The sequence below is a fragment of the Pteropus medius genome, unplaced genomic scaffold, assembly GCF_902729225.1.
Source record: "Pteropus medius unplaced genomic scaffold, Ma_sr-lr_union100, whole genome shotgun sequence".
In the NCBI taxonomy this organism is placed as follows: Eukaryota; Metazoa; Chordata; class Mammalia; order Chiroptera; family Pteropodidae; genus Pteropus; species Pteropus medius.
The window spans coordinates 135,946-161,264 of record NW_024351646.1 but is presented as its reverse complement, the minus strand read 5'-3'; the positions used below and the strand labels follow the sequence as shown (position 1 = coordinate 161,264).

General features: G+C 50.2%; 1 protein-coding gene across 2 annotated transcripts in view; it reads right to left on the bottom strand.

Annotated features, from left to right (window-relative positions):
* Positions 1-2,333: 2,333 nt before the first annotated feature.
* Positions 2,334-25,319, bottom strand: part of CACNA1F (calcium voltage-gated channel subunit alpha1 F) — a 23,478-nt gene continuing 492 nt past the window's right edge. Inside the window, exons 2-48 of one of the 2 annotated variants that reach the window (XM_039843670.1) lie at positions 24,166-24,415; positions 23,681-23,786; positions 23,354-23,493; positions 22,962-23,104; positions 22,710-22,862; positions 21,896-22,092; positions 21,684-21,787; positions 20,939-21,129; positions 20,619-20,711; positions 20,411-20,504; positions 20,231-20,257; positions 19,954-20,114; positions 18,868-19,093; positions 17,813-18,020; positions 17,601-17,721; positions 17,405-17,486; positions 16,109-16,154; positions 15,851-15,920; positions 15,252-15,396; positions 14,931-15,060; positions 14,394-14,453; positions 14,140-14,246; positions 13,970-14,057; positions 13,438-13,545; positions 13,299-13,351; positions 12,181-12,327; positions 11,293-11,494; positions 11,034-11,192; positions 10,129-10,239; positions 9,804-9,887; positions 8,964-8,984; positions 8,632-8,760; positions 8,205-8,270; positions 7,849-7,940; positions 7,270-7,429; positions 6,905-7,032; positions 6,520-6,616; positions 6,226-6,328; positions 5,878-5,979; positions 5,549-5,679; positions 5,155-5,304; positions 4,722-4,894; positions 3,936-4,043; positions 3,685-3,812; positions 3,464-3,576; positions 2,887-3,084; positions 2,334-2,611 (exon numbers count right to left, since the gene is read on the bottom strand). In XM_039843670.1, the coding sequence (XP_039699604.1) occupies positions 2,381-2,611; positions 2,887-3,084; positions 3,464-3,576; positions 3,685-3,812; positions 3,936-4,043; positions 4,722-4,894; positions 5,155-5,304; positions 5,549-5,679; positions 5,878-5,979; positions 6,226-6,328; positions 6,520-6,616; positions 6,905-7,032; positions 7,270-7,429; positions 7,849-7,940; positions 8,205-8,270; positions 8,632-8,760; positions 8,964-8,984; positions 9,804-9,887; positions 10,129-10,239; positions 11,034-11,192; positions 11,293-11,494; positions 12,181-12,327; positions 13,299-13,351; positions 13,438-13,545; positions 13,970-14,057; positions 14,140-14,246; positions 14,394-14,453; positions 14,931-15,060; positions 15,252-15,396; positions 15,851-15,920; positions 16,109-16,154; positions 17,405-17,486; positions 17,601-17,721; positions 17,813-18,020; positions 18,868-19,093; positions 19,954-20,114; positions 20,231-20,257; positions 20,411-20,504; positions 20,619-20,711; positions 20,939-21,129; positions 21,684-21,787; positions 21,896-22,092; positions 22,710-22,862; positions 22,962-23,104; positions 23,354-23,493; positions 23,681-23,786; positions 24,166-24,415 (5,936 nt within the window). In that variant the 3' untranslated portion in view covers positions 2,334-2,380. The remainder of the gene's footprint in view (positions 2,612-2,886; positions 3,085-3,463; positions 3,577-3,684; positions 3,813-3,935; positions 4,044-4,721; positions 4,895-5,154; positions 5,305-5,548; positions 5,680-5,877; positions 5,980-6,225; positions 6,329-6,519; positions 6,617-6,904; positions 7,033-7,269; positions 7,430-7,848; positions 7,941-8,204; positions 8,271-8,631; positions 8,761-8,963; positions 8,985-9,803; positions 9,888-10,128; positions 10,240-11,033; positions 11,193-11,292; positions 11,495-12,180; positions 12,328-13,298; positions 13,352-13,437; positions 13,546-13,969; positions 14,058-14,139; positions 14,247-14,393; positions 14,454-14,930; positions 15,061-15,251; positions 15,397-15,850; positions 15,921-16,108; positions 16,155-17,404; positions 17,487-17,600; positions 17,722-17,812; positions 18,021-18,867; positions 19,094-19,953; positions 20,115-20,230; positions 20,258-20,410; positions 20,505-20,618; positions 20,712-20,938; positions 21,130-21,683; positions 21,788-21,895; positions 22,093-22,709; positions 22,863-22,961; positions 23,105-23,353; positions 23,494-23,680; positions 23,787-24,165; positions 24,416-25,319) is intronic. The other variant, XM_039843671.1, reaches the window with a different exon arrangement.

The window sequence follows — 25,319 nt, the reverse complement described above, 5'->3', positions numbered from 1 at the left end:
TGTATAAGATGATACACTGCGGCACTGTTTATAATAAGAAAGAGCAGTTACACCCTAAGTGCCTGTTAGGGTGGCCTGTTTAAATAAACTCTGACATCGCTACAAAATGGAGTACTAGGCAACTGTCAATAATAATATGGAGATATGTAATGATCACCAAGATATTTAGTTAAGACATGCAAGATGCCAAACTGTGTGGGAATTGTGTACAAAGAGAAGGGAAGGATTATATCATAATTATAGAATAGACAATAGCTAACATTTTAAATTGTGGCTGTTCTATATCAAGCACTGTTTTGAAAGCTTAACATATATCATTCATATAAACCCTCACAGCAACCCTATGAGGGAGGTACTACTACTATTCTTTTACAGGTGAATAAACTAAGGTGCAGAGAGGCAAAAGAATTTTCCTAAGGTCACAGAGCTGGTAAATGGTGGAACTAAGATTTGAACCCAGAAATTCTGGTTCCAACACCTGTTAGCCACTGTGCTAACCTATCAGTATAGTGTCCTATACACATATAAAAGATATCTGATAATACTGATTGCCTCCAGACAGAAGGGAAATTTTTCATTGAATACCCTTTGTACCTTTTGAATTTTGAATCATCTGAATGTATACTTATTTCTTTGAAACACACACACACTCACACACACACACACACACACACACACACACACTCAAATTCACACAAATATGTAATGGATAGTTCCCACTTATTGCCTTACTAGGGGAAAAGCATTGGTTTTGACATTCAATTGCTTGAATTTAAATTCTACCTCTAATATTCCTGTCTGACTTTGGACATGTAAGATTGTTTTAAATGGTACCTATAAGATTGTTGCACTGATTAAACAAGATGATCACTGTAATGCATTTAGCACAGAGCCAAATAAATGGTTCATTTTACCTCCCACACATCTCTGGAATCCACTCACTTCTCACCATCTCCTCTGCCACCTCCCTTGGCTAAGGCGACCATTGTTCCTGCCAATTTTAGCATCTCCAGTCCCTTCCCCCTCCCTTCTGTTTTCCGCACAGCCATCAGAGCATCTATTTAAAATACAAAGTTAACTATGTCACTACCCTGCTCAGATCCCTCCCATGGCTTCCACTGCTTTTAGGAAAAGTCCCAGGGTTTGGGGCCTGGCATTGAAAGGCTCTGCATCATCTGGCCTCAGGTGGCCTTTCCCACCTCATCCCTCAACAGTCTCCTTTCACTCTCTACATCCTGTACATAACTTGCTGTTCCTACATTACACTAACTGAACCACTCTAAGCCTTTGTTTCAAGGCCTAGTGCAACTCTATATTCTGAGTTCCAGTCTCCAATTCTGGCTTTCCTCAAATTTCAGTACTGGCTCAACTGACATAAATTATACAAATGTGAAACCCCTACTCTGAGAGATGAGACCCTAGGTCAGACCTCCTCAGTGGTAGTCCCATCCCATGCCACTCCCAGCACTGCCTCCAATTCTGTTGGAGTGGGGCTGACTACTACTTTGGGCAAGTCCTGTTACATGTCTAAGCCAGCTCAGTTTGCTTTGAGAGAAACCTAGAACAGTGCCTGGCACAAAGTAAATGCCAGGTAAATACTCACTGAATGAATGAGACCCCAAAGGTTGGGCAATGACTAAAGGTGAGGCAAGAAGCAGAAAGAAGAGCTCTGGGATTTGTGTGGAAGGAGAGTGGGTTATTCTTAGCTGATCTCAGGAAAGCTAGGTGGGCCCTGAGTGGGTTTCCCTGGGCCGGGAGCCCCACCCTTGTCTTCTGCCAGTGGATTTAGATTTTCATTTTCTTAGGCAGAAGGTGGGAGATAGGAGACAGGGTGATCCCAATTTAGCCTTCCTGAAATTCCCAATACCATCAGAGGACCCCTTTGCCTGACACATCACATACCAGGCTAACTCCAACCTCCAGGCCTTTCTACTGGCAGGACTCTTCTTTGGGTTTCCTTATCCTTTTTTTCCCATTTGTCTGTCTTTCCTCAGTTTGACCTGACTGACCCCTTGTGGAATCTCTGACTTTACCCCACTCCTCTTCCAAGGCCCCTCTCTCCTCTTCCTCCATCTCTGTCCAGCGCCGTCCCCTCCCCACCACCTCCACTCTGCTCCCAGCTTTTGGCTGCTGTCTCTTCCTCCTCCTCCTCCCTCCTTCACTGACACTGAATAATCAGACCTGGCTGTCCTGGTTTCTGGAAATACCCATGTGTGGGCAGTGGCTCAGCACTGAAATGGGGATGGATGGATGGGGGCTGTTGGGAAGCCCTAGGCCCCTAGTGCAAAGACACCAAAATCCAAGGGTGTGGTCCATGCTTGTCATCCTCTGAGGAAGGGAAAGCAGGAGGTTTATTGAGCAGTGGAGGAGGGATAGGAATTCAGAGGCCATGGATGCAGGCCATCTCATCTCTCAGGTCCTCCTCATCAAAGCGGGAGCGGATGGACTCCTCATCACTATAAAATGAGCTTGTCCCCTGTGCCAGCAGGTCACTGGCAGCACTGTCCATCTCATCCAGTGTCAGGCGACATGCATCTGCAATCTCCTGCTTGGCCAGGGCCACAAAGTGTGGGTCTCGGGCAAAGAGGCCCAGACCCTCGGAGATGAGCACCTGAGGGCAGAGAATAGATCAGAGTTGACAGAGGGCACAGCATGGAGTGGAAGCAGCGTGCACAGAGGAATCAGTGTGGATAAATGATTTACCTATGAGGGTGTGCAGGGAAGTCTTGGAGGATAATGGTGCACACATCATGCTGAGCAGAAGTTGCACAGCAAAGGGATAGCTACATGCACAGCATAGAGACTGGAGACCCCTTTTCCCTCCTTCCGAAACTCCTCCTTTCTTTCCTCCCCCATTCCTCTTGCCTACACCCCTTCTGGACTCACAGCTTCCACCAGGCTGTCAGCACTGCCCCTCTTGACATGGCTTGGGTCTGAGTGGGTTCCAGGCACGTGCAGACAGGTGAAGGTGCGCAGTGGACCGCTGGATTTGCCGAGGTATCCCTCCCCTGCTGTACCCTCTTCCACCAATAACAGTGGGGCATACAGGAGCCGACCTCGCTGAGGAGGGGTTGCCCAGGAACCCTGGACCAGAATAAACATGAGAGAGACAGTGATTGATGGGTGGGGTGTGAGAGTATAGAACTCACTCCTGTACCTATCTCTTACCCCCAAACACAGCTGGAGTCAAAATGAATGTGTATAACTCAGACTTGAGTTTATTTAAGAGCACAGAAGACCTGGGTTTAAATCTCAACTCTGCCACTTACTAGCTGTATGATCTGGGATAAGCTTCTCTGGGAGTCAGTTTCCTCATTTATAAACTGAGGCTAATAACAGTACCACCTCACAGGTACGGTGAGGATTGTGTAATTCATATGTGCCCCGTTTCTCAGAAGGGCCTAGCATGTAGAGTGTCTGATAAATTCAGCCTATGCTGCTCCCACCCTGTCCCCTGCCTCACCTGTGTCCTGCTGAGCCCTGAATTACGCCCACGATGATAGGTGCCTGGGATGGGTAAATCTTCACAACTGCTCTGGCGCCGCAGACATTGAATTGTGAAGGAGGGCTTCCGACCTGCAGGTGGTGGGTAGGGGTGCCAGGGGAAAAGAGGAATGTCACTGCCTCCCCAATCCTCTGCCCTGCTGGTCCTTGGGGGTCGCCAGGACCCATGCTTGCTCTTACCTGCAGGTGTCGGGGGCAGCAGACGGCGGTGTGGCACACGGTGCCCGCCCACATATCTCTGGGGTCTGTGAGGTGGCAAGAGGATGGGGTGCAGGGGAGTCCCTGCTTGCTCATCTAAGTAGGAGAGCCTGTGTGGGAGGGAGGGAAGGCTGGGGGTGAGCTCAGGCCTGGGCAGGGGTCATGGGGTGCCATCAGTCCTGCCTTCCCACATATGGCTCATGGGCTCATCCTACATGTTGAGGTCAGAGAACTGGCTGGGGACTTCTTCTTCCTCATCCTGTTTCTCTTCCTCTTCAGTTCCTTTGGGTTGAGAACTTCTTTCTTCTGGAATGGTGAAAATGAGAGCTCCAGAGCTTCTTCTGGGGAAAGTGAGGCAAATTAGGTAGATCAGATTCCTCCCAAATGTGGTCCTGGGCCCCTGGTTCCCTCTCATTCCATGCCCCCTTCCATGCAGAAACACTGGGCTTCTAATTTGGGGGGGGGGTTCACATAAAATTAACTTGTCATCATTTTAAAGTGGAAATGGGCTTTCTTATAATAGACGTTTGTCTCATTGGAAGGACCCAACATTTAAAAAAAAGCAAGCCTATTAAAGAGACAACTTCAACACAAGAATTGAGAGTGTGATGGGAGGTGGTGAGGAGAAAGCTGTGAAAGCTAGGCATGACCTCATTTCATCCTTCCATTATCCCCATGAGGTAAGGTACTATTATCCCCCTTTCATAGATGAGGAAATTGAGGACCATAAAAACTAAGTGACTAGCCCAAGGTCACTTAAGCAAATGGCAAATTCAAAATTTGAACTTAAACTTATTTAGTTCCACATCATGTGCTTTTTGCATGAAACTTTTGCACTGTCTTTCTCATATGAATCTATTACTCTTTATTCCCACCTGAGCCCTTGAAGCTCTCCTATTTTTACCAAATTTCCATTAGAAGGCCCTCTTAGGCTCTCTTCCTATACCCTCTGAATTACCCCCATACAGTGGCTAGTCCCTGCTTTCCCTCACAGTCTTCCCCCAGACTCTTGACCGTACCTGTGGGTGTGGGATCCAGCCTGGGGTACACTGAACTGTCTGGAGTTGGGAGCCCCACCATCATCATCACTGGGACCAAGGGAAAGTGAATCTGGAAGTTTGTCCCCAGCAGGCAGAGACAGAGAAATCACGGAGCTCCGGCGACGAGATGGGGGTTGGAAGCCTATTGGGGCCTGTGGGAGTCACAGGACTGAGTGTTGTATCCACGTTATATCTAAGTCACTTGGTCATATAGTGTGTCTCCAATGAGCTCCCTAGGGGCTGGGCTGAATCTGGGTCTTGCCCTCAATAGCGGATGGTAGGTGCCAAGTAAACATTTGTCTGTTGCGTGGGCTGGGTGCTTCTCTGGAGGGCTTCTCTCCAGAGGCAGTGTGGAAGTCAGGAGATTGAGGGAGTATTTTACATTCCTGGGAAAGTGGAAACTTGTCCTCACTTTGTATGTTTCTGGGTCCTTATCTTCCTCTTCCTCTCCCTCCTGCCTCTCTTCTTCCTCCTCCTTCTCCTCTTCTTCCTCCTGGTCTGTGTCACAAGTGAGTGCCTGCCGGATCTCAGGACCCAAGTCCTGTAGGCTCCTCAGGCCAGCCTGTGGAGGTGAAAAAATAGGGAAGCAGGAAAGCTCAGGGTCTAAATTCCCCCGTCATTGAACCTGCTTCCCATGCAGGAGTGTGGGGTGGGGGAAGAAGCCCCTCAACTACCCCTGTCCCTTTGTGGGTCCTTGGGCCTCAGTTTTCTCATCTGTGACATGGATCCCATGAGATCAAGAGGGCAGTTGGCCTCTGTCACACTCCTCCCATATACCCCCACCAACCCAGGCCCTCTCTGAACACCTGAAGGGCAGAGGATGTGCTTGGGGGGGCTTCGGTCCCCAGTAGTCCCTTTTCTTTTCTCCGCCGGAATTTGCGGAAGTAGTCCTGGATCAGAAATGTGGCGTAGAATTTGCCCACGGTGACCTCCTCCTCTGGGGGCAAGGGAGAGGAGGCAGAGTCACAGAGGGGGGGTCTTCTGTTTCCCCGACTCTACTCACAGCATGGACTCCTTTTTGTTTCCCACCACTCCAGCCAGTACTGTTTTTTTTTTTTTTTTTTTTTTTGTGGTGAGCAATAAATCATCTGACATTCAGAGGTGGGCTCAAGGAATTTGGGTGGGGCTAGCTCACCGTCAGCAGTGGGGATGACTTCATCTAGCAGCTTCTGTTTCATCCGCTTCCAGATCTTTTTGATGACGATCCGCAGCTCCTGATTGGCTTGCTCCAGGTTCCCTGCATCAGGAGAGGATGTGGGGCATGAACCAATAGAAAGAGCTCTTCATAGCCACTCCCTCACTGTTGGAGCAGCGTCACAAGCTTCTACCGCAGTCACGCACCGCCCCCATTGGACAGGTGGGAAAAAGGGCCAAAGTCATCCACTTTGAGGTTCAGAGATAGGAGTAGGGCCCATCACTCCAGTTGGCTCCCTGCAACCTTCCCAGGGACCCTCCCACTCCTGCTCCTCTACCCTCCACGCACCTTCTGTTTTGATCTTCAGGGATGTCCGAACCAGGGCAAAGAGTGTGGCATTGAAAGTCACCGTCCCATCTGAGTTGAGGGGCATGTTCATCGCCACAAGTCTCTGGACACCAGGGACGTGAAACCCACTTTGGGCAAATGCCAGGGACTCAGGCACGAACGCCCGGGGGTCAGAAACCTTTGACGACGCAACCAAACACTCCCTCCTTACCCAAGGCAAAGTCCCTGCCCACCCCTGCCAGATGGTAGACAGCCTTCTCAGGGGCAGGGTGGGGGTTGAGTAGTTTCACAGACCTTGCAAGCTACTCGGTGTGGGCACAGCTTCCCGAATCCCAGCGGGGGCTGGATGCGCCTCAGCAGGGCAACCACATCCAGGTGCTTGATACGGCCCCTTGGGCAGGCGGGGTGGTGGAGTATCACTTTATTGGAATTACCCCTCTAGCCGTTTCCCAAGCTTATCACTACTTCTCCCCACCAACATCCCAGAGCCTGTCAGGGAAAAATCAATTGGAGGAAGTGGGGTGGGTGCGGGGGGAGGCACAGCACAGGGACTGTGGGAACCTTGGGGCATCTACTGACTGGGTAATGGGAGAAGTAGGCCAGAGGTTCAAGGGCTGGGGGACTGTGTGGAGCAGTGTATTGTCCCTTGGGATACCAAGTATGAGGTTAAAGGGCATACTTGGCCCCAGGGTCATATTCAGACCAGATCCTCTTGAATTCATCGAGGTGATGGGGACCCAGGATAGACCAGTCTCTGGTTAGATAGTCAAAGTTGTCCATGATCACAGCCACAAAGAGATTTATGATCTGTGGGCCAGTGAGCAGAGGGGTTAGGTGAAGGGTTGAGCAGGGTGTAGGGAGTTGGTGGGAGGCTGAGGTAAGCTTACATGGTCACTGGGTCATGAGTCCCTGGGTTGATATTGTCACCAGGCCAGCCCTTTCACCCACTCTGAAGATCTGGACCCCCCATCTCATTTGACATCCCCAGACCCTTAAGGGCCAGCACCATGTCAGTGATGGTGGTTGAGGGAAAATGGTCCTCACCAGGAAGGCACAAAGCATAAAGAAGCTGATAAAATAGGCGATGGCAAAATTGCTACCACAGGTAAATTCCTCTCCAGGGCCGAAGTCAGACTCAGGGTCACACCGATTCCCAGGAAGGGTGGCAAGCATTATCTCCTGCCATGCCTCACCAGTAGCACACCTAGGGATCACACAAGGGTACCATCTTGGAGGGGAGGCTATGAAGTCATGGCAAGTGGCATTATGGGGGCTGGAGGGTTTAGGAGATGACCCACTTCCTGCCAAGGGCTACCTATGGTACAGATAACATTTTGACATTTCAAAAGCTGGCATGCTATGTTGATGACAGTCATGTTCACATTTTACAGATGGGGCACTGAGGCCCAAGAAGGGGATACATCTTACAACAAGATAAAGGATGGCAGAGGACAGAATATTCTAAAAGACTCAAATCACAGCCAGAAAAGGTCTCAGGCAATATGGAACCTCATGCTTCTCTATTATTCCCACAGCTCAGGCAGTCTGGGGCCCAGACAGGGGATGTGGGCACCAAAGGGCATGCTGGAGACTGGAGTGGCAGGGGAGGGTAGTAGATGTCACCTGAAGAGAAGTAGTACAGCCTGTGGAAAAGTCTGGAAGTTGTTGTTTCGGTTGATCTGTGTGCCATCTTGAAGAGCTACCTTGCCAAACATCTGTGGGCACACAGGGGCTATGTCAGAGAGGTGAACCCATGCCCCCATGGGTTCCCACCCATTTCACAACTCTTAATACCCAAAGGATCCTCACAACCCTGACAAGCAGGCACCGCTGATCCCATTTCACAGACTTGTGGACTGATTCAGGGTCATCCAGCGTGTCTGTCTGTCTTTCCACCCACAAACCCCACTTTCAGTCTATCTCTACACAACACCCCTCAGCAGAATGCCTGAGAAATGCTCCCTAGGGTCCCCACTCGCCTGCATCCCAATGACTGCGTAAATGAAGAATATCATTGCGATGAGAAGAGCAACATAGGGCAAGGCCTATGGGTGGGGGAGGGGGAGGAAGATACACAGATACTCAGGTCGAAGCAGAGAACTATAATCCTCAGAATGCACTGCTCCCTCAAGCCTGGGCTTGCTGAGAGATGTGATCCATCCTCCCAAGTGCCCATGTCATGACTACCAATGTCTCCCAAATGTGGACACAGTATTAAATACAATAGATTAAGGTCAGTGAGGCCAAGACATGTTGAGAATTGAAAGCCTAGAAAAGAGGGAAAACTAGAGATGGTAAGTTGCAGGTAGGTATGGCATGCTGGGAGATATAGTTCTGGGGGTAGTAAAAGGGAAGGCTGAGAGATGTGAGGTGAGGGTAAAGGGTGGTCAAAGGGACGGAGGTTACCTGGAAGGACTTGATGAATGTCCAGAGCAGTGTCCGGATTCCTTCACCCTTACTGAGAAGCTTGACCAGCCGCATGACTCGGAAGAGACGAAAGAAGGTGATGGAAATGCGGGAACTGTCCTCAGAGCTCTGGGGTTGGGGGTGTGGTGGGTATGCTCAACCCACATTTGCCTCAGCCACCTCCCATGTTTTGGCCCTCCCAGCCCCTAAACCCCTCAAAAGTCAGGCCCCAGATGGGTCAGGGATCATTTTTAAGGACTCTTCAGGAAAAAAGGAAGGGAGGGTGGGTGAGTAAAGAAGCAGAGAGTCCCTGTTGTGAGGTGGGGGACTACCTCGCCAAGGTGGCCACCATTCTGGAGGGAGATATAGCCAAGACAGAGGTGAGAGAGGAGATAATGAGATCACAGGCCCAAATGAATAAGGGGAGAAATGATGAACAGTTATAGGGGATAATGGATGGTAGAGTCATTATGCAAGGGATGATGGGGAAGGTTGTGTGGTAGATAGTTGTGGGAAAAGTTGGTAATGAGGGTGGAAGGAGAGTAGAGGTACAGGAGATTGTGGAGGAGATATATTGGAGCCAATGGAGGAAGTGATGGAGCCAGTTGTTTTATGGAGATGATAGAGATGAGAGAACCAATGGGGGACCCAATGGAGAAGCCAGTTATGGAGATATGGAACCAGCAGCATTGTTAATCAAGGTTATAGAACAATGTTATACAAAATGGAGAAGATTGTGGAACCATCGGTGCAGCCAGTGGTAATGACAGAGACGTGAAAGACCCAGTGTTGGAGACGATGGAGTTGGAGGGAAAAATGGAGCCAATGAAGGAGTCAGAAGAGATGATGGAGCCAAAGCAGAAGTTGGTGGAGGTGATGGAGCCAATGGAGGGAGATGTAGAGGCAATGAAGGAAACAATAGAAATAACAGTTATTTTAGGTCATAGTGGAGCCAGAGGATAGGCTGCAATGGAATGAGGGAGCTGGTGGAGGGGGTCTTTGGCTAAAACCAACAGGGACTCAGAAGGGAAGAGCTAGTGAGGAGCACTGAGTCTCTATGAGTGGGATGAATGGGAATGGGAACCACCTACCCATTTTAAAGAAAGCCGTGGGGTTGAGGTGGGGAAAGGTTAGTAGAGGGAGAATGGATTAGTGGAGAGGCCAGTGCTCACATTAACTTCAGTGACGGCAATGTCCACTACGCTGCCCACCACAATAAGAGCATCAAATGTGTTCCAGGCGTCGGCAAAGTAATGCTGTAGGCAGGAGGAAAACAGTTCCCTGTCTTCTCAGAGCTAGCAAGCTAGGGTAGGGGGCCAGTAGTGGGAGGGCCATTGAGGAGGCAGGGCCCAGCTTAGACCACACAATGGGCCTACATCTGGATTCCTCTCACTCCCTAGTCTCACAATTCCATAGTTGCTGGCCCCCTGGGAGCTCTGCAATGAGCTCCACCCCAAGGAATTTACCCACTGAGGTGGGTCTAGGGCTGGGGAGCACCTTGGGTTTGAAGGCGATGATTTTGAGCACCATCTCAATAGTGAAGAGGCCAGTGAAGACCATGTTGAGGATGTCCATGGCATAGTTGAAGGGAGCAGTCTGCTCATAGTGCTGGGGGAGAAAATCGGGTGTGGGGACAGAGCCTGAAGCAGAGATCTCCCTATCTCCAACCAAATATTCTCTGGCTTGGATTGAGTTGAGTCTAGGGATGTGGTAGCACTATGGGTTGGCCAAACCCCTCACAGTGTCTGCTTCCCATTATGGATATTGGAAAGCCCAGTTTTTGATTTCCTGGCTTCGTAGCTAGTTCTGACTGAGAAAGAAACATGTCTGCTGCTGGTTGGGCGGCTTCTGTGAAAAATATTTTTGCTTTCCAATAAAAGGCTCAAATGAGGGGAGCCCCCTGGTGCAACGTTTCCTCCTTTTTCCCGCCCTGAATGTAGTATTGATGCCTGGAGCTATGGCAACCCTCCCGTGACCACGAAGCAACAAATATGAGAATGAAAGCCAACTCACAAAGAACGATGGAGCAGAAAGATAGAGCCTGGGTTTCTGATGAACAATGAGCAAACAGCCTACCTCTACACTTCTTGCTATGTGAAGTAACTACTATATTTAGTTGACTCTGGGATGTACATCTTTTCACATTTTGGAATCTCTGAAATCCGGGTGCACTTCACAATAGCAACTTACAGTTGCTGTCTGCCATTTCTTTTTCACATTCTTAGATCTCTGAAATCAGGATCCAACTTACAATTATAGGCCTTAGATTTGGAGAAATATGGCTTAACTCTCTATCAGTTGGGGATTTTGTTACTTGTAGCCGAAAGCATTCTTAATGGTTCCCAAGGGATTGTGTGGACAGAAGAGGTTATCTGGCAGGGGTCAGGATGGGGAGCTCAGACCTGCATGGCTAGAGCAACCGTGTTGAGCAGGATGAGCAGGAACATGAGATACTCGAAGGCAGCAGAGTTCACAGTGGCCCACACACGATACTGATGCGGGTTCTTGGGGATGTAACGGCGGAGTGGCTGGGCCTTGAGGGCGTACTCCACGCACTGGCGCTGCATATGGGTGCAGGGCATGAGTGAGCAGTGGGGTCTCGAGGCAAGGAGATGTGTATACGGAGGGGTTGGTGGTCATGGATCAGGGGACAGAGGTTACCTGGTTCTTGTCCAGCTCACAGTTTTGGTACTCCTGCTCACCCTGGGCACGGAAGGTGATGATGACGAAGCCCACAAAGATGTTCATCATGAAGAATGCGATGATGATAATGTAGACAATGAAGAACACTGAGATCTCCACGTGGTAATTATAGATAGGGCCCTCATCCTCTGCGTGTGCATCAATGGCCTTATATAGCAGCCTGGGGAGCCAGTCGAGGTAGGTTGAGGGAATATCCCAGCCCCCCGAAGACCTGCCCCAGACCACTTATCTGAACAGCCAGGATCTCATGGCACCCCAAAATAACCCCTAAATTCTGACCTATTACCTGATGCACACACACCCCAAGAGGCCTCCTGGGCCCTGCAGAAGACTAAATCCCTTAAGTTCCCACAGACCCCCAAATCCTTCTCCAGCCACCTGGAGATTCCCATGCAATTCCCCAGAACTCTCCCACCAGTCCCCAAAGATCTCTAAATCCTCTGTTCTATCAACTTGAATTCCTTGCTCCATAACCCCAGAGATCTCCAACTAATACTCAAAAGACTTAGAAGCCCCTGAATCCCCACTCCATCTCCTCTGAGATCCCTCCCAGCACCCCCAGGTATATACATGGTCCCTCCTAAATCTTATCCAGGCCTCTCTAGATTTCCATCTACTCCCTCAGAGACCTCTACCCAATTCCTGGAGACTCCACCCACTTAGGTCCCCAAAACACCCCAGCCAGCTACTGAGAGACCCCCACCAGATCTGTGATATGCCCACGAGTCCCCACAAAACCCTATCCAGTCTCAAAAGACCTTTATCACATCCCAAGATACAATCCCAGCCAGTCCCCTAGAGACTCCTTCCCAATCCCCTGCCCATCCCTAGGGCCCTGCCCCTCACGCAGGCCAGCCTTCGAAGGTGGAGACAGTGAACAAAGCCATCATGGCTGAAAGGACATTGTCAAAGTTGAAATCGCTGTTGACCCAGAGCCGCTCCCGGACCAGAGGCCGTGACACATCTCCATCAGGATAGACCAGGAAGGAGCCCCTGTGGATGTTGCAGACAGGCTGGGTGGGTGAGGAGGGGTGGGGATCTGTGGAAAGGGGACTAGGGTATCCAGTATGGAGGCAGCAGGGCATAGTGGTAAAGCTGGATAGCCTGGCTTCAAATCCTGCCCCTCCATTTACTGGCTGAGTGACCTTGGTCATTTAACCTCTCTGTGCTTCAGTTATCCCTATCTATGAAATAGGATAAAAATGGAACATATTCCGTTATTAATTAAGAATTAAGTCAATCAATGAGGATAGTGTGTGGCACATAGTTGGTACTACATGTCTTAGCTTTCATCACCATTATCATCATCATTATGACCACCCAGAAAAAATTAATACTAATAATAGCCAACATTGATCAGAATTAAGTCTATGTCAGGCATGGTGTTAGGCTTTACATGTAATAACTTTACATTGTAGTATACTCTCTGTGTAGTAACTCATTTATTCCTCATAAAAAAATTTGTGAGATCTGCACTCTTTTTATCCCCATTGTTCAGTTAAGGAAAATGGGACTCAGCAAGGCAAAGAAATGTAAGAAATTACAAGGTTGAGAAAAGTCTCATGGGATAGATTTGAACCAGGAATGTCTGACTTCAAAGCCCATGCTTTTAATCGCTATCCTCTACAGAAGATGGAAGATGGAAGATGGATTTCATGGGGGGTAGGTTGTGTTTGGGGATTGCTAGAGGTCTGGAGGTAGAGAATGTAGGTAACTCTGGGGGAATATGGAAGGGGGTTTTAAGGGGGAGTGGCCTTTGCAGTTCTTGGGAGCGTTCTGGTGGTATATCTTGAGGCCTTGGAGAGTTCTGGGAATCTTGGGGGCCTTGATAGAATCTGGGGAATTCTCTGCAGTTCTTAGGAGGAAGCTCTAGGGGTTTCAGGGGACTTGGTGAACTCTATGGGTCTTTTCAGCCTTTGAGAGGAGTCCCGGGCCCCATGGAGAGCAAGGTCTCAGCCACTCACTTGCATTCTTGGGGGGTGTGTTTGGCTTCATCAGTGCAACTGTAGAATTTCCCCTGCAGGGAGGATATTTGTCAAGCAGGTTCACCCTTCACCCCCGCCTTGACCCAGGCCTGGGCCTCCCTCCAGTGTTTCTTCACACCTTGAAAAGCTGCACGCCAATGCAGGCAAACATGAATTGCAGGAGTGTGGTTACAATCATGATATTTCCGATGGTCCGGATGGCCACGAACACACACTGTACCACGTGCTGCAGGCACCCATGAATATGGATAATGGACACTTGTAAGCCACAGTGGTCATGGGGCAGGGACTCTGGGCATGGATGGAACTAAGGGACTTGGGTCAGGGACATGTGATCTTGGGTTAGCGATATGTGGTCAAGAACACATGGTCAAGGGGCAATGGTGTGGGCCAGGGATGTGTGGGCACCAACCAGGAATAAATGTTTGCCAGGCAAGGATATGTGGCCATGTGACAGGGAAAAGCAACCATTGATAAGGAACGTGGGGCGAGTCACATGCCCACATGGCCAGTGGTCAGGCATGTGTGGTTACATGCCAGGTCCAGGCTGTGTGGTCATGCATCAGTGCAAATGGTCAGTCTGATCAGTAATCCTGGCCCCAGGGGCGGGGCAGGGCCTGGGTCTGTGGGTTTGGGTAAGATGGGGTTACCTTGAGTCCCTTGGCCCGGTTGATAGCTCGAAGGGGCCGAAGTACTCGGAGTACTCGCAGAATCTTCACCACCGAGATGGCACTGGAGCTGGTGAGGAGGCAATCCTCAGGCCCTGGCCCAGATTTGGTCTGGGCTCTGGGAGGAATGGGATGGGTAAGAGGTCACTCACTGGATGCCAAAGGAGATGAGAGAAACGCTGACCACCAGCAAATCCAATAGATTGAACCAGCTACGGCAGAAGGAGCCTTGGTGCAGGAAGGCCCCAAACACCGTCATCTGTGGGGGGTCAGAGGTCATAAGGCTAGATCTCATACTTGGGAATAAAAGTAGAAGGAGGGCATAGAAACAAGAGAGGTGAGCTGCAGGGGTGGGTGGAGAGTGGGTTGGAGCAACTTGGGGTATGACTAGGGGCCCATTAGTTACCTTTAGTAGAATCTCCACAGTGAAAATGGATGTGAAGGCATAATCAAAATACCCCAGAATCTGGAGGATGAGAAAGAAGGGGCATCACAGTCATGGTTGAGGGGGATACTAGGTATGAATATGTGTGTATGTGTGTGTATGTGTACCTCTCTACATAAGCGTTGCTGTCCTTCCCATCCTCCCTCCCTCCATTCCTCCTTCCCTCTCTCATGATCATCAACTTCTCCATAAGGCAAAAGGCTTGGCCATCAGAAAGACCAATGTTCAATTTGAACTACTCTGCCTCTATTCAGCTACATGGATGCTTTTGGTATGTTCAATCTCTCTGAGCACAACTTCCTCCTCAGCCAAATACTGATCTCCCTGGTGCTTCCCCAAGTGTGTTGCATACACAGTAAAGGCTGGCACCACAGCAGCTGTCATTATTGCTCCTCTCTCTCTGCCAAGATAGTGGTCTTCCTGTCTCCACCCTGGCCCCAACTTGTGCCCAGTAGGATACCCCTGGGAGTGCCCCCCAGCCTCCAGCCAAAGGCTCACATGGTTGCGGAAGGAGTGGGCTCGGATGGGGTCCTCAGCAGCCAGGGACACACTACTGAGGATGATGAACACCAGGATAAGATTAGTGAAGACATGATGGTGAATGAGGGTGTGGCAGGCCTTCCTCAGTCTAAAGAGAGGGGAATGGGCCGTTTTCAGAATCCAGGACCATGGTTTATTGGGGGAGCTTGAGGGATGCAGCTAAGCCTTGTTGCATCAGGTTGTACACCAACCTCCCCAGCTTTGGCTGCTCCCTGGCCCTCCACCTGCCCCAGCCCCTCCTGCTCCTCACCTCTGCCCCCGCCTACTCCCAGCACTCACGAGTTGGTTTGGCTGAGGCAGAAGAAGGCACTGCCCTCAGGGATGGGCACCACCTTCTCCTTGGGTACAACTTCCTGTAGGAGTTCCACACGCCCTGCACCCCCTTCCTCCTCTTCCTCCTCCTCTTCCTCCTCTTCCTCCATGCCTGGCACCGGAAGAAGATCAAAAGAGAGAGAGAATTAATTGAGAAAATGTATGTCACCCAGAACAGTGCTTGCCACATGGTAAATTCTTCCCATCTCCATGCTAGAATGTCAGCTCCTCAGAAAAGAGATTTTAGTTTGTTTTGTTCACTATTGTGCTCCTAGCACTTAGAACAGGGCCTCAGACACAGTAAGAGCTCAGTAAATGTGTGTTGAATGAACATCACCATCTTTGCAGTCATATACACACTATTATCAAATGAAAGTTCTGAGAAGTTCTGCATTAAAACAAAACGTCTGTTTATCTTCTTTAATCTCATTGTCCCAAATGTTGCTGGCCATACACCAAGCCCATTATTTTCAAGATGATCTCGGAAAAGGCTGCTCTCCAGAGAAGAAGGTATCGGGGATCAAGAGCATTGCTTGGGTGCTGTCCCTAAAGTCCCACATCTCCACCTGGCTCTGGCCACTTGCCTGCTCCTTCATTCCTTGTACCTTCCTCTTCCTCATTCTCCTCACCAGGCACCTGGGGACAGGAAGATGGGGGTCACTGATGGTGGGGGATACATCAGGGGATGGACACAGGGAGGCATAGAAGAGATGAAATCATGAAAGAATGAACAGGCAGAGGTTGGGGGTTAAAGACACAAACACACAGACTTAGAGTATTGTTAGTAATATGAGGTGTAGATGGTTTCCAGGCTTCTAGCTCACCAACGCTCTATTCTCCTGCGGGGGTTTCTCCTCAGTGCATTTCTCCCTGTGCAAATAAATGAGGTGGGGTGAATTCTAAGGATCACAACAGATGAGTGAGGCTAAGGGGGGCATTGCAGTCAGAACAGACCTTTCTTTGACCCTATAGAACCTCCCTGCTTCCACCCTTATCCCTGCAGTCTGTTCTCACAGCAGCCAGAAGGATCCTGTTAAATTCTAAGTCTGACACATCCCTCCTCTGCTCACATTCACTCAGAGAAAAAACCAAAGTCCTCGCTGTGGTCCAGAATGCTCTCAATCTGGCCTCCTTATTCACCCATTTGAGCTCACCTCCTACCACGTTCTTCCTTGCTTATTCCACTTCAGACTCACTGGCCTCCTTGGTGATTTTTTTAAAAATTTATTTATTTAAATTAGTTACAAGTATATAGTACATTGGTTAGACATCTATATAGTTCATAAAACAATCCCCTCAATTGCTCCCTCCCTCCCCTGGCCCTCCGCCTAGCCATCATATTAATGCTAATTGCATTCCCTATGCCATGCTCCCCATCCCTGTGACCAACTATCAACTACTAATTTGTACTTCTTTAACTCTTCACCCCATTCTCCCAGCACCCCAACCTCCCTCCCCTCTGTCCGTCACCAAATTGTCCACTATATTTGTGAGTCTGCTTTTGGTCAGTTTGTTCTTTTGTTCCTTAGATTTCGAATATAAGTGAAATCATGTGGTATTTATCTTTCTCCTTGGTGATTTTTAAATGTGCTGAGAATATCATCATCTCAGGATCTTTGCACTTGCCGTCTCCTTGCCTTGAATATTCTTTCCACAGATATTTGTATAGCTCACTCCTTCACTTCATTTAAGTCTTTGTTCAACTGTCATCTCTGCATAGAGACCTTCCTCGACTACCATAACCAAAATAGCAATTTTCATTGCCCTCTATTCTTTTATTTTGCTTTCTTTTTCTTCATTATATATTACCAACATATATTTAATTAAAGTAATTATATATTTAGTTGTTTGTGTTTTGCTTGCCTTCTCAAATGTCAGCTCCATGAAGGAGAAGATTCTGTCTACCTTGACCCCTGCTGTCTCCTCAGCATCTAGAACAGCATCTGGCACAAAGTAGGTACTCAATAAATGAATGTTGAATGAATGAGGACCGGAAGGTTGGATTTGAGGGTGAGGATTGCCAGGGTGACTGAGGCATCTTTGGTGGGTTGGAATATGTATGGGAGTTCCTAGGCAGGGATGCAGGGAGAGACTGACTTGGGGGTGGAGCCAGACATCACCTGCCCTTGTCCTTGGCAGTGCCTGTGTCTCCACTGGCCAGATTGTCCACAGCGATGGCAAGAAACACGTTCAACAAGATGTCTGGGGTGAGCTCAGGCTGCAAAGGATGGAGAAGCAGCCTGCCTATGGACTGCCCGGGTCCCCCTATTCACCTCCGCTCCACCATCATCCAGCCCCCCAAGGCTTTATGGATACAGTTGCCGCAGATGAAGAGAATGATGAAGTAGATGCACACCAGCATCCCTGGGAAGAAGGGGCCGCCGTAGGCCATGATACCGTCATACATGACCACATTCCAGTCCTCACCCGTCAGGATCTGGGGGTGAGGGGTCACCATGAAGCTCTTGGGACCCTCTCCCCACCACAGGGTACTACTGACCGCCCATCCCATGGTCTCCAGGCCCCACCTGAAAGACAGTGAGGAGGGCCTGGGGGAAGGTGTCAAAGGTGCTTCGCTTGGTGTGGGTCTGGTCAAAGTTGAACTTGCCCCCAAACAGCTGCATGCCAAGCAGGGAGAAGATGATGATAAAGAGGAAGAGGAGAAGCAGCAAGGATGCGATGGATTTCATTGAATTGAGTAGGGATGCCACCAAATTGCTCAGAGATGCCCAGTGCCTGCAGCAGAGATGGGGAGGCAGGGTTAGCATGCCAATTGGTGAGTTAGGATCCAAGGCGGGGCTCCAGTTTGAGATGCACTGGGGCAGGCTGGGTTGAAATGGCCTTTAGTGTCAAGATTAGAAGTGATTTTGGAGTTGGGGTGAGGTGAGACTAAGAAGTGAGGGGAAGGTCGAGTTTCAGATTAGGGTTGGCACTAGGGATATAATAGGAGATGAGGTTAAGATGGAGGGTAAATAGAAGTTGATGGAGGTAGAATTGGGTTTCAGGTTGGGACCAGGACTGGGGTTGGGGTTAGGGACAGCTTGGAATGGGATTGCGGTTGGGGGCTGGGAAAGAGGAGAGAATGGGGATAAGACTGAGGCTGGGGCTGGGAACAGGATTGTGGTTGGATACAGGCTGATAAGATTTAGGGATGTGGGCATTGTGGTTATTGATGGGGATGAGGCTGTTAGGGATGAGTTTGGAGATGGACTTGGGATTGTGTGTTGGGGTTGTAAATGGGCTTGTGGATAACGAGTGGTTGGGGTTTGGGTTAGAGATGATGTTATGGCTGGGGGTTGGAGATGGGGTTTGGGTTGGATATGAGTATAGAGTTGAATTCAGAGACAGGGTTGATGTTGAAGAAGCATGTGGAAATGGAGTAGACACCCTCCCCACTGGATTTGAACCTCCATGAAAGCAGGAACTTGTGTCCTCTTTGATTCCTGGTGTGCCTAGCACACAGTAGGCACTCAATGGATATTTGTGAAATGAATGATGATATAGATAAAGTTATCATTGGAGCTGGGATGGGGACTGTTGGGGCTATGTTTGGGGCTCCAGTCCTCCCCCTCCATACACACACCTGGTGACTTTAAAGATCCTGAGGAGGCGCACACACCGGAGCACTGAGATGCCCAGGGGCTGCATGGCTCCCACCTCCACCAGGGTGGTCTCCAGGATGCCCCCACAGACCACAAAGCAGTCAAAGCGGTTGAAGAAGGAGGAAACATAGGCAGAGGGGCCCAGACCATAGAGCTTGAGAAGCATTTCCACCGTGAATAGACAGAGCAACACTTTGTTGGCATACTCTGTAGGGAGAGCGGTAGGAGTGACCAGGCTGGCCAGTTTCCATGGTGACATGTGGGGAGGTAGGAGTCATGGGGTGATCTAGGGTAGCTGATATCAGGCCAGGCCCAGGCTGGGGGTGGCGTTAGGGTTAGGGATGGAGATGAGTTTGTAGGTTGGAGTGGGTGAGGTTTTGAGAGGCTTCTGGAGCTGGGGAGAGGGGCAGAGTTGGGGCAGGGCCTCAGTCAGCCTCAAGGATAGGGTTAGAGGCTGGGATTTAGTTAGGACTGGAGCTGGTTTGAGATTAAAAGTGTGCTTAGTATTAATGTTGGGGTTGAGATGAAAATGAATACTAGTAAGAGCTACCACTTATAAAGTGCTGGCTTTATGTGGGTCAGGCAATGTTCTAAGCACTTTTCACTTTAACTCATTTAATCCTCTTAATCCCTCCATGAAATGAATACTATTACCAGCCCCATTTTGTAGAGGGGTTAACTTGTCCAGACAGTGTAGTGTTAATAGCCTGGACTCTGGAGCCAGGCTGCCTGGGTTTGCCACTCACTAGCTGAGTCCTGGGATTAGTAACTTAACTTTAGTACTTTGGCACTCAGTACTTTATGTCTTAGTACTTAATTCCCAAAGGTTGCGGTGAAGAGAAATTGAATTAGTACGTGTAAAGCACTGAAAATAGAGCTTGACACATACAGAAAGTACTATGTAAGTGTAAGTTACAAGGTGGGATGGGACAGGCTAAGGATTCTACATTTACTTGAGTGGTAAGGCAGTGTCTGGGGGTCTGAGGTACCTGCGAGATCCTGGATTGATGCTTTTGGGGTGGAGGGAATTGGGGGTGAGGAGAGGGCTGGCAGGCTGGGTAACAAACCCTGGGTCTGCGTGAGCCATATAGGCTGCCCGTGGTGCTCTGAGGCGATGGTCAGCGTGTTGAGGAAGACGAGCAACAGAACGGCCCAATAACAGGCATTGGACTTCACAGCCCTCCGGCAGCATGCCCGAAGGCCTCGGTTGGCTCGACAGAGCTGGCGGCTGGGAGAAAAGAGGAGCCCACTGGCTGAGATCACCTACCTCAGCCTGCCCTGGGGGGCTCAGGTGGGGCTCACAAAATCATGGGGTCCAGAAGCTGCATAAGTTCCCCAACTCACCAGACCCTGGTTTTCATGATCTTGTTTCTGAAAAAGAGGGGGATGCGATGTGGGTGTCATGAGGGGGTGTAGTTGGAAGTCAGGGACTGAGGTCAAGGTTGGAGGCCAAAGTAAGTACTAGGGTCAGCGTTTGGACTGGGTTCTGGGCTGGGTCATGGGTCAAGGGTTGGGGGCCCTCACAAGCAGAATGTACAACTGGCTAGAGCCCCCTCCTCCTCTTCTTCATCGCCTGGAGTCTCTGCCATCGAACCCGTGTCACTGGCTGGGAGGCTGGCTGTGGGCAGGGTAGTAATAGAGGGTCAGCACATGAAGCCCCCAAGGTTGCACCTTTGGCTTTCTCCTCTGTCTACCCATCCCACCCGCCTCCTCAACCTGTATGTACCCCCACCATGGCTGCTGGTGGAGTGCGTGGAGCGGGTGGAGTGACTGAACCAGTGCAGACGTCCACGTCTCCGATTGGTCAGCTCTGCCAGTTGTGGCCCTGCAGGGATAGTGAGGAGAGTTGGGGAGCATGGCCTGGTGTTAGGTGTGTGGGAGGCTGTTACTTAGAATCTGTTCTGGTTACATTTGGGAAGGGGATCTGGGTCTAGGTTCTGTATCCTACTGAGGGCTGGGCTGAGAGTTGTTGAAGGTGGGGGCTGGGTCTCAGGAGGACAGCCCACTGACGCCTGCATGGAGCAGGGAATGGGTCAGATTGGGGTTGCCTACGGTGGCCAGCCCGGCCTTCTTCAGCCACAGAACAAAAGTTGTCATCAGCTGAGGGGTCTTCAATGTCCAGCTCTTCTGCCTGCATGATCCAGTCCAGGTAGCCCCGCAGGTCCTCCTCCAGCTGTTGCTTCTCTCGCAGCTTCTGGAAATCCCCTCTTGCTTTTGCCTTCTCCCTCTCCTTGGAGAATTCCCTGAGAGATGAGGATAGAGGGCTAGGTTCTAGCCCCCTCACCTCCCCCATTTCAGCCACGCTGGCCTCCTTGCTTTTCATCAAATATGCCAAGCACCTTCTTGCTTTGGAGTCATCACACTGGCTGTTCCCTTTACTTGGGGCACTCTTTCCTCAGATACCCACATGGCTCATTTCTTCAATCTCTTTCACATTTTTATTCAGATAACATGCAAATTTAATTCCCCCCAGTCTCCCATTCCTTTTTATTTATTCTTTTTCCCTTAATATTATTCATATAAAACTACATATATATATTTTTGTTGTGTTGCTGCTATATCTCTCTCTCTCTAGAATATATAATCCAAGAGGCAGGGATTTTTGTCTCGTTCCATTCCTAAAACGGTGCTTTGCACACCATAGATGTTTAATGTTGACTGAATGAATGAAGGGGAATTTCAGATGGGTTTTGAAGGTTGCCTAGGATTTTTCCAGGAACAAAAAAAGGGACAGGGCTGAGGGGCAGGATGAGGGTAGAATGAGGGCCAGGATGAGGGGAGTATCTAGGCTCCTCACCCACTCAGGACGCCAAGTACAAGATTGAGGACAAAGAAGGACCCAAAGATGACGAGACTCACGAAATACACCCAGGGCAGCTCATACCCCATCGCATCCTGCATCTGGGGAAAGAGAGGGCATACATCCCTCAGGGTACACAAACACACCCATCTGAGCCCAGGAAAGAAAGGCAGGTGCAGCTTCCGCACTCTGCCCACCCTCCGTCTCACCCAGTAGAGCACGTCGGTCCAGCCTTCCATGGTGACGCACTGGAAGACCGTTAGCATGGCGAAGAAGAAGTTGTCGAAGTTGGTGATGCCTCCATTGGGCCCTGCCCAGCGCCCGCGGCACTCGGTCTGATTCAGCGTGCACACACGCCCTGAACCCGAAGACGCACAGGGCGACGGGTCCTCTTCGGCTTCCATGTCTGCGGGAAGGCTGGAGTTCTGAAATACGAAGCACGCCCACCCGCAGTCGCAGCCACCCTGGAGCCCCGCCCACCTGGGAAGTTCAATTCAAGGTCCTAGATTTTTTTAAATCAAGGGCGACCTTTAGCTCCTGACTCTGCTGGGTCAGGATTATGAACCACTAGGAAGCTGAATCCCAATCACCAGGATATGGGGAACGAGACTGTAAATTTTGGGGCGGAATCTTGTAAATAAGAGTGAGGCTAGAGTTTGGGGGTGGAGTCTTGTGAATTTGGGAGGGACTCTTATAAAGAGGGAGGGGGCAAGGCTTGGGATGTGGTCTGGATGAAGGGTCTGAGTATATGGGGCCAGTCCTGGAGGATGAAGTCTTAAGTGCAGGGCAGGGCTTTGACCGGAGGGTGGAGTCTTGTGATAGGGCGGAGCTATTAGCAAGCGGGGCGGTTGTAGTCTGAGACTGTGGGCGGAGTCTTGAATGTAGGGTTAGGGCTAGTTTACTGGGGGTGGAGCCTGAGCCTGTGGGCGGAGCCTTGTGAATTTGGGTTTCCTTGATAACAGGATGGGGCCTAGGAACCAGTGGAGGGGCGTGTCCTGTCCCGGGAAGTGTGGGCTGGCTGACCGGATCCCAGGAAGTAGCAAGTCTTGTGCATGCGACCGAGAAACAACTCGAGTCCAATGATGGCATAAATGATGATGACGAAGAGCACTAGCAGTGCGATGTGCAGCAGTGGCACCAGTGCCTTCATGATGGAATTGAGCACTATGTGCAGGCCTGCGGGGAACGAAGGGAGGGCGAAGTAGGTATGGGGTACGCTCAGCTCCCCTACCTTTCCCCCCTCCCACCTCCAACTCCGGGGAGCATTCCACTCACTTGGGACCCCAGACACCAGCCTCAGTGGCCGCAGCACCCGAAATGCCCGCAAAGCCTTCACATCGAAGCCCCCCGGCTTCCCCCCGGTATGCGGAGCGTCCCCAGGTCGTCCAGGGCCTTGCTCCAGTAGCACGCTGAACAACCTGGTGGGAGAGCAAGGGACAAAGCTGGGAGAGTGTCAGGCTTTGGCATCCCCTCCCACCCCTCCCCTCTCCTCAGGAAAGCACAAGTCCCTGTAACCAGAAATGCAAATAGACTTAAATATGTTAATATTCCTGATTCTGGCTGCCAAATGAGGGCAGTCTAAAGCAATCGCCTCCCTGAGTCCTGAATTCAGCGGGCCTGGGGTGGGAAGTTGAACTAGGGTGGGGCAATCTTCCACAGACGCGCACCCGACCACGACGATGATGAAGTCGAGCAGGTTCCAGCCATTGCGGATGTAAGCGCTGGGATGGAGCACCAGCCCGTAGGCCACGATCTTGAGCACCGTCTCCACAGTGAAAATCACCAGGAATACATACTCTACCTGCTCCTGGGGGTGGAGCCGGAGATTGGGGAATTATTTGGTTTGGGGATTGAGGGGGTGGGGAGGGGGCAAGGCTGGTTCTGAGGGTGGGCTGGGCAGGAGGATCATCACCCGGGATCACCTGGCTGGAAGGCTTGAGGTGTGGTTCTACTGGGGTTGTATCTGACTGGGGGCGGGGCAGGGCAAGCCTCACCAGGTTGTGGTTGGCAGTGTTGGAGTCATCTTCTGGGAAGGGGATATAGACCCCCAGGGCTACGCAGTTGGCAAAGATGGTCAGCAAGATGAGAATGTCGAAAGGCCTCAGGTAGACATAGTCAAGGACCCAAGCAGAGCAGCCTCAGAATGCCTACATTCTCTTGGGGCCCTCTCCACCCACTGCTCACCCTTGACCCCAAGGTGACCACCCCTGACATTCCCAGCCCCTGTCCTGACCAAGGCCTTGACTCTGACCCCCCCTCCTGGAAAAAGTTAGCCATCTTCAACTCTTGCTGTGATGTAGTCCTTGACCCTTGACACCCCTGGTGACCTCCATTTCCTTAACTCCCCCTTGGAGCCAGTTCTTGACCCTTGATCCCTGGTGAACTTAGCCCTCCTCCATTCCAGCCCTGACCCAATCTTTGACTCTTGGTACCCTGATGACCCTCACCCCTAAGGTCTGCCCTAGGCCTTCCAGGATGCTTCCATTCTACGATGCTGATGCAAGACCGCCGCAGAGGGTTGGCCAGGGTGAGGCAGAAGAGTGCCCGGGGTGACCTCTGGGCACTGGCCGCTGCGACCGTCTTGTGCTTACTATGCTGAGTCCTTCGCTTAGGGGTCCCCAGGCCCAATGTTACGCCGATTTCACCCCCTGATTCTGGAGGCCCAGAGCACAGGCCCCATTCGGGACCAGGGCCTGCCCCATTGGCTGGACTGGGCTCTTGGATGATGTCTGTGTAGAGAAACCAAGTCAGGAGGAACAAGTCATTGGAGAAATCATGGCTACCTCCTATCTGATCCTGTCCCTCTGTCTGAGGGAAGGAGAAAAGAGCATGTAAAATGAGGAAGAGTTGGGGTACCTGGATTAAAGATTAGGGGGTAAGAGTTGATGTTGGAATCGATTGGGGGTAGAGTGAGAGTTAATGGGGGAGTGAGAGTGAGATTATCTTTACAAGAGAAGTAGGGTTTGGTGTTAGACTTGGGAGCAGAGTTTAAGTTGGCATGGGGTATGATTAAGTTTATAGCTGGAGGCAGATTTAGGGTTAAATTCAAGTGGTGGATTTTTGGGTTGGGTTTAAATACAGGTTGGTGTGGAGTGTGCTTGAGTCCTGATTTAGGGTTAGGACTGGGTATTTGAATAAGCTGGGATTAGAATTAGGATCAAGGTTAGGGTTGAAGCTGAGTTTGCATGGGATCTGAAGTTTGCATTGGAGTTTTCAGCTAAGAGCATTCCCAGTTCCCATGACCTTGTTTCAGTCTCTGAGGGGCAGTAGACTGGCCTGGTTAAGATCCCCAGCTTTGGAGGAAAGAAGCTGTCTGAGTTTAAATTCTGACTCTACTACTTGGTAGCTGTGTGTGGCCTTGAGTAACTTACATAACCTCTCTGAGCCTCAATTTCCTTATCTGTATAATGCATTATAGGGTTGTGAGGATTAAATGAGTTCAGCATTCAGAAGACTGTTTGGCACATAGTATTCTCATTTTGCAGGTGAGGAAATTGATACAAAAAGAGAGGTTAAATGATTTGATGAAGTGGCTGAGTTGGGAGTCAAACCCAGGCAGTCTTTGACTTCAAGCCCTCATGACTTACTACCACAATTGAGTGTGTGTTCTTGCTTTCTAATTTTTTTTTTTTT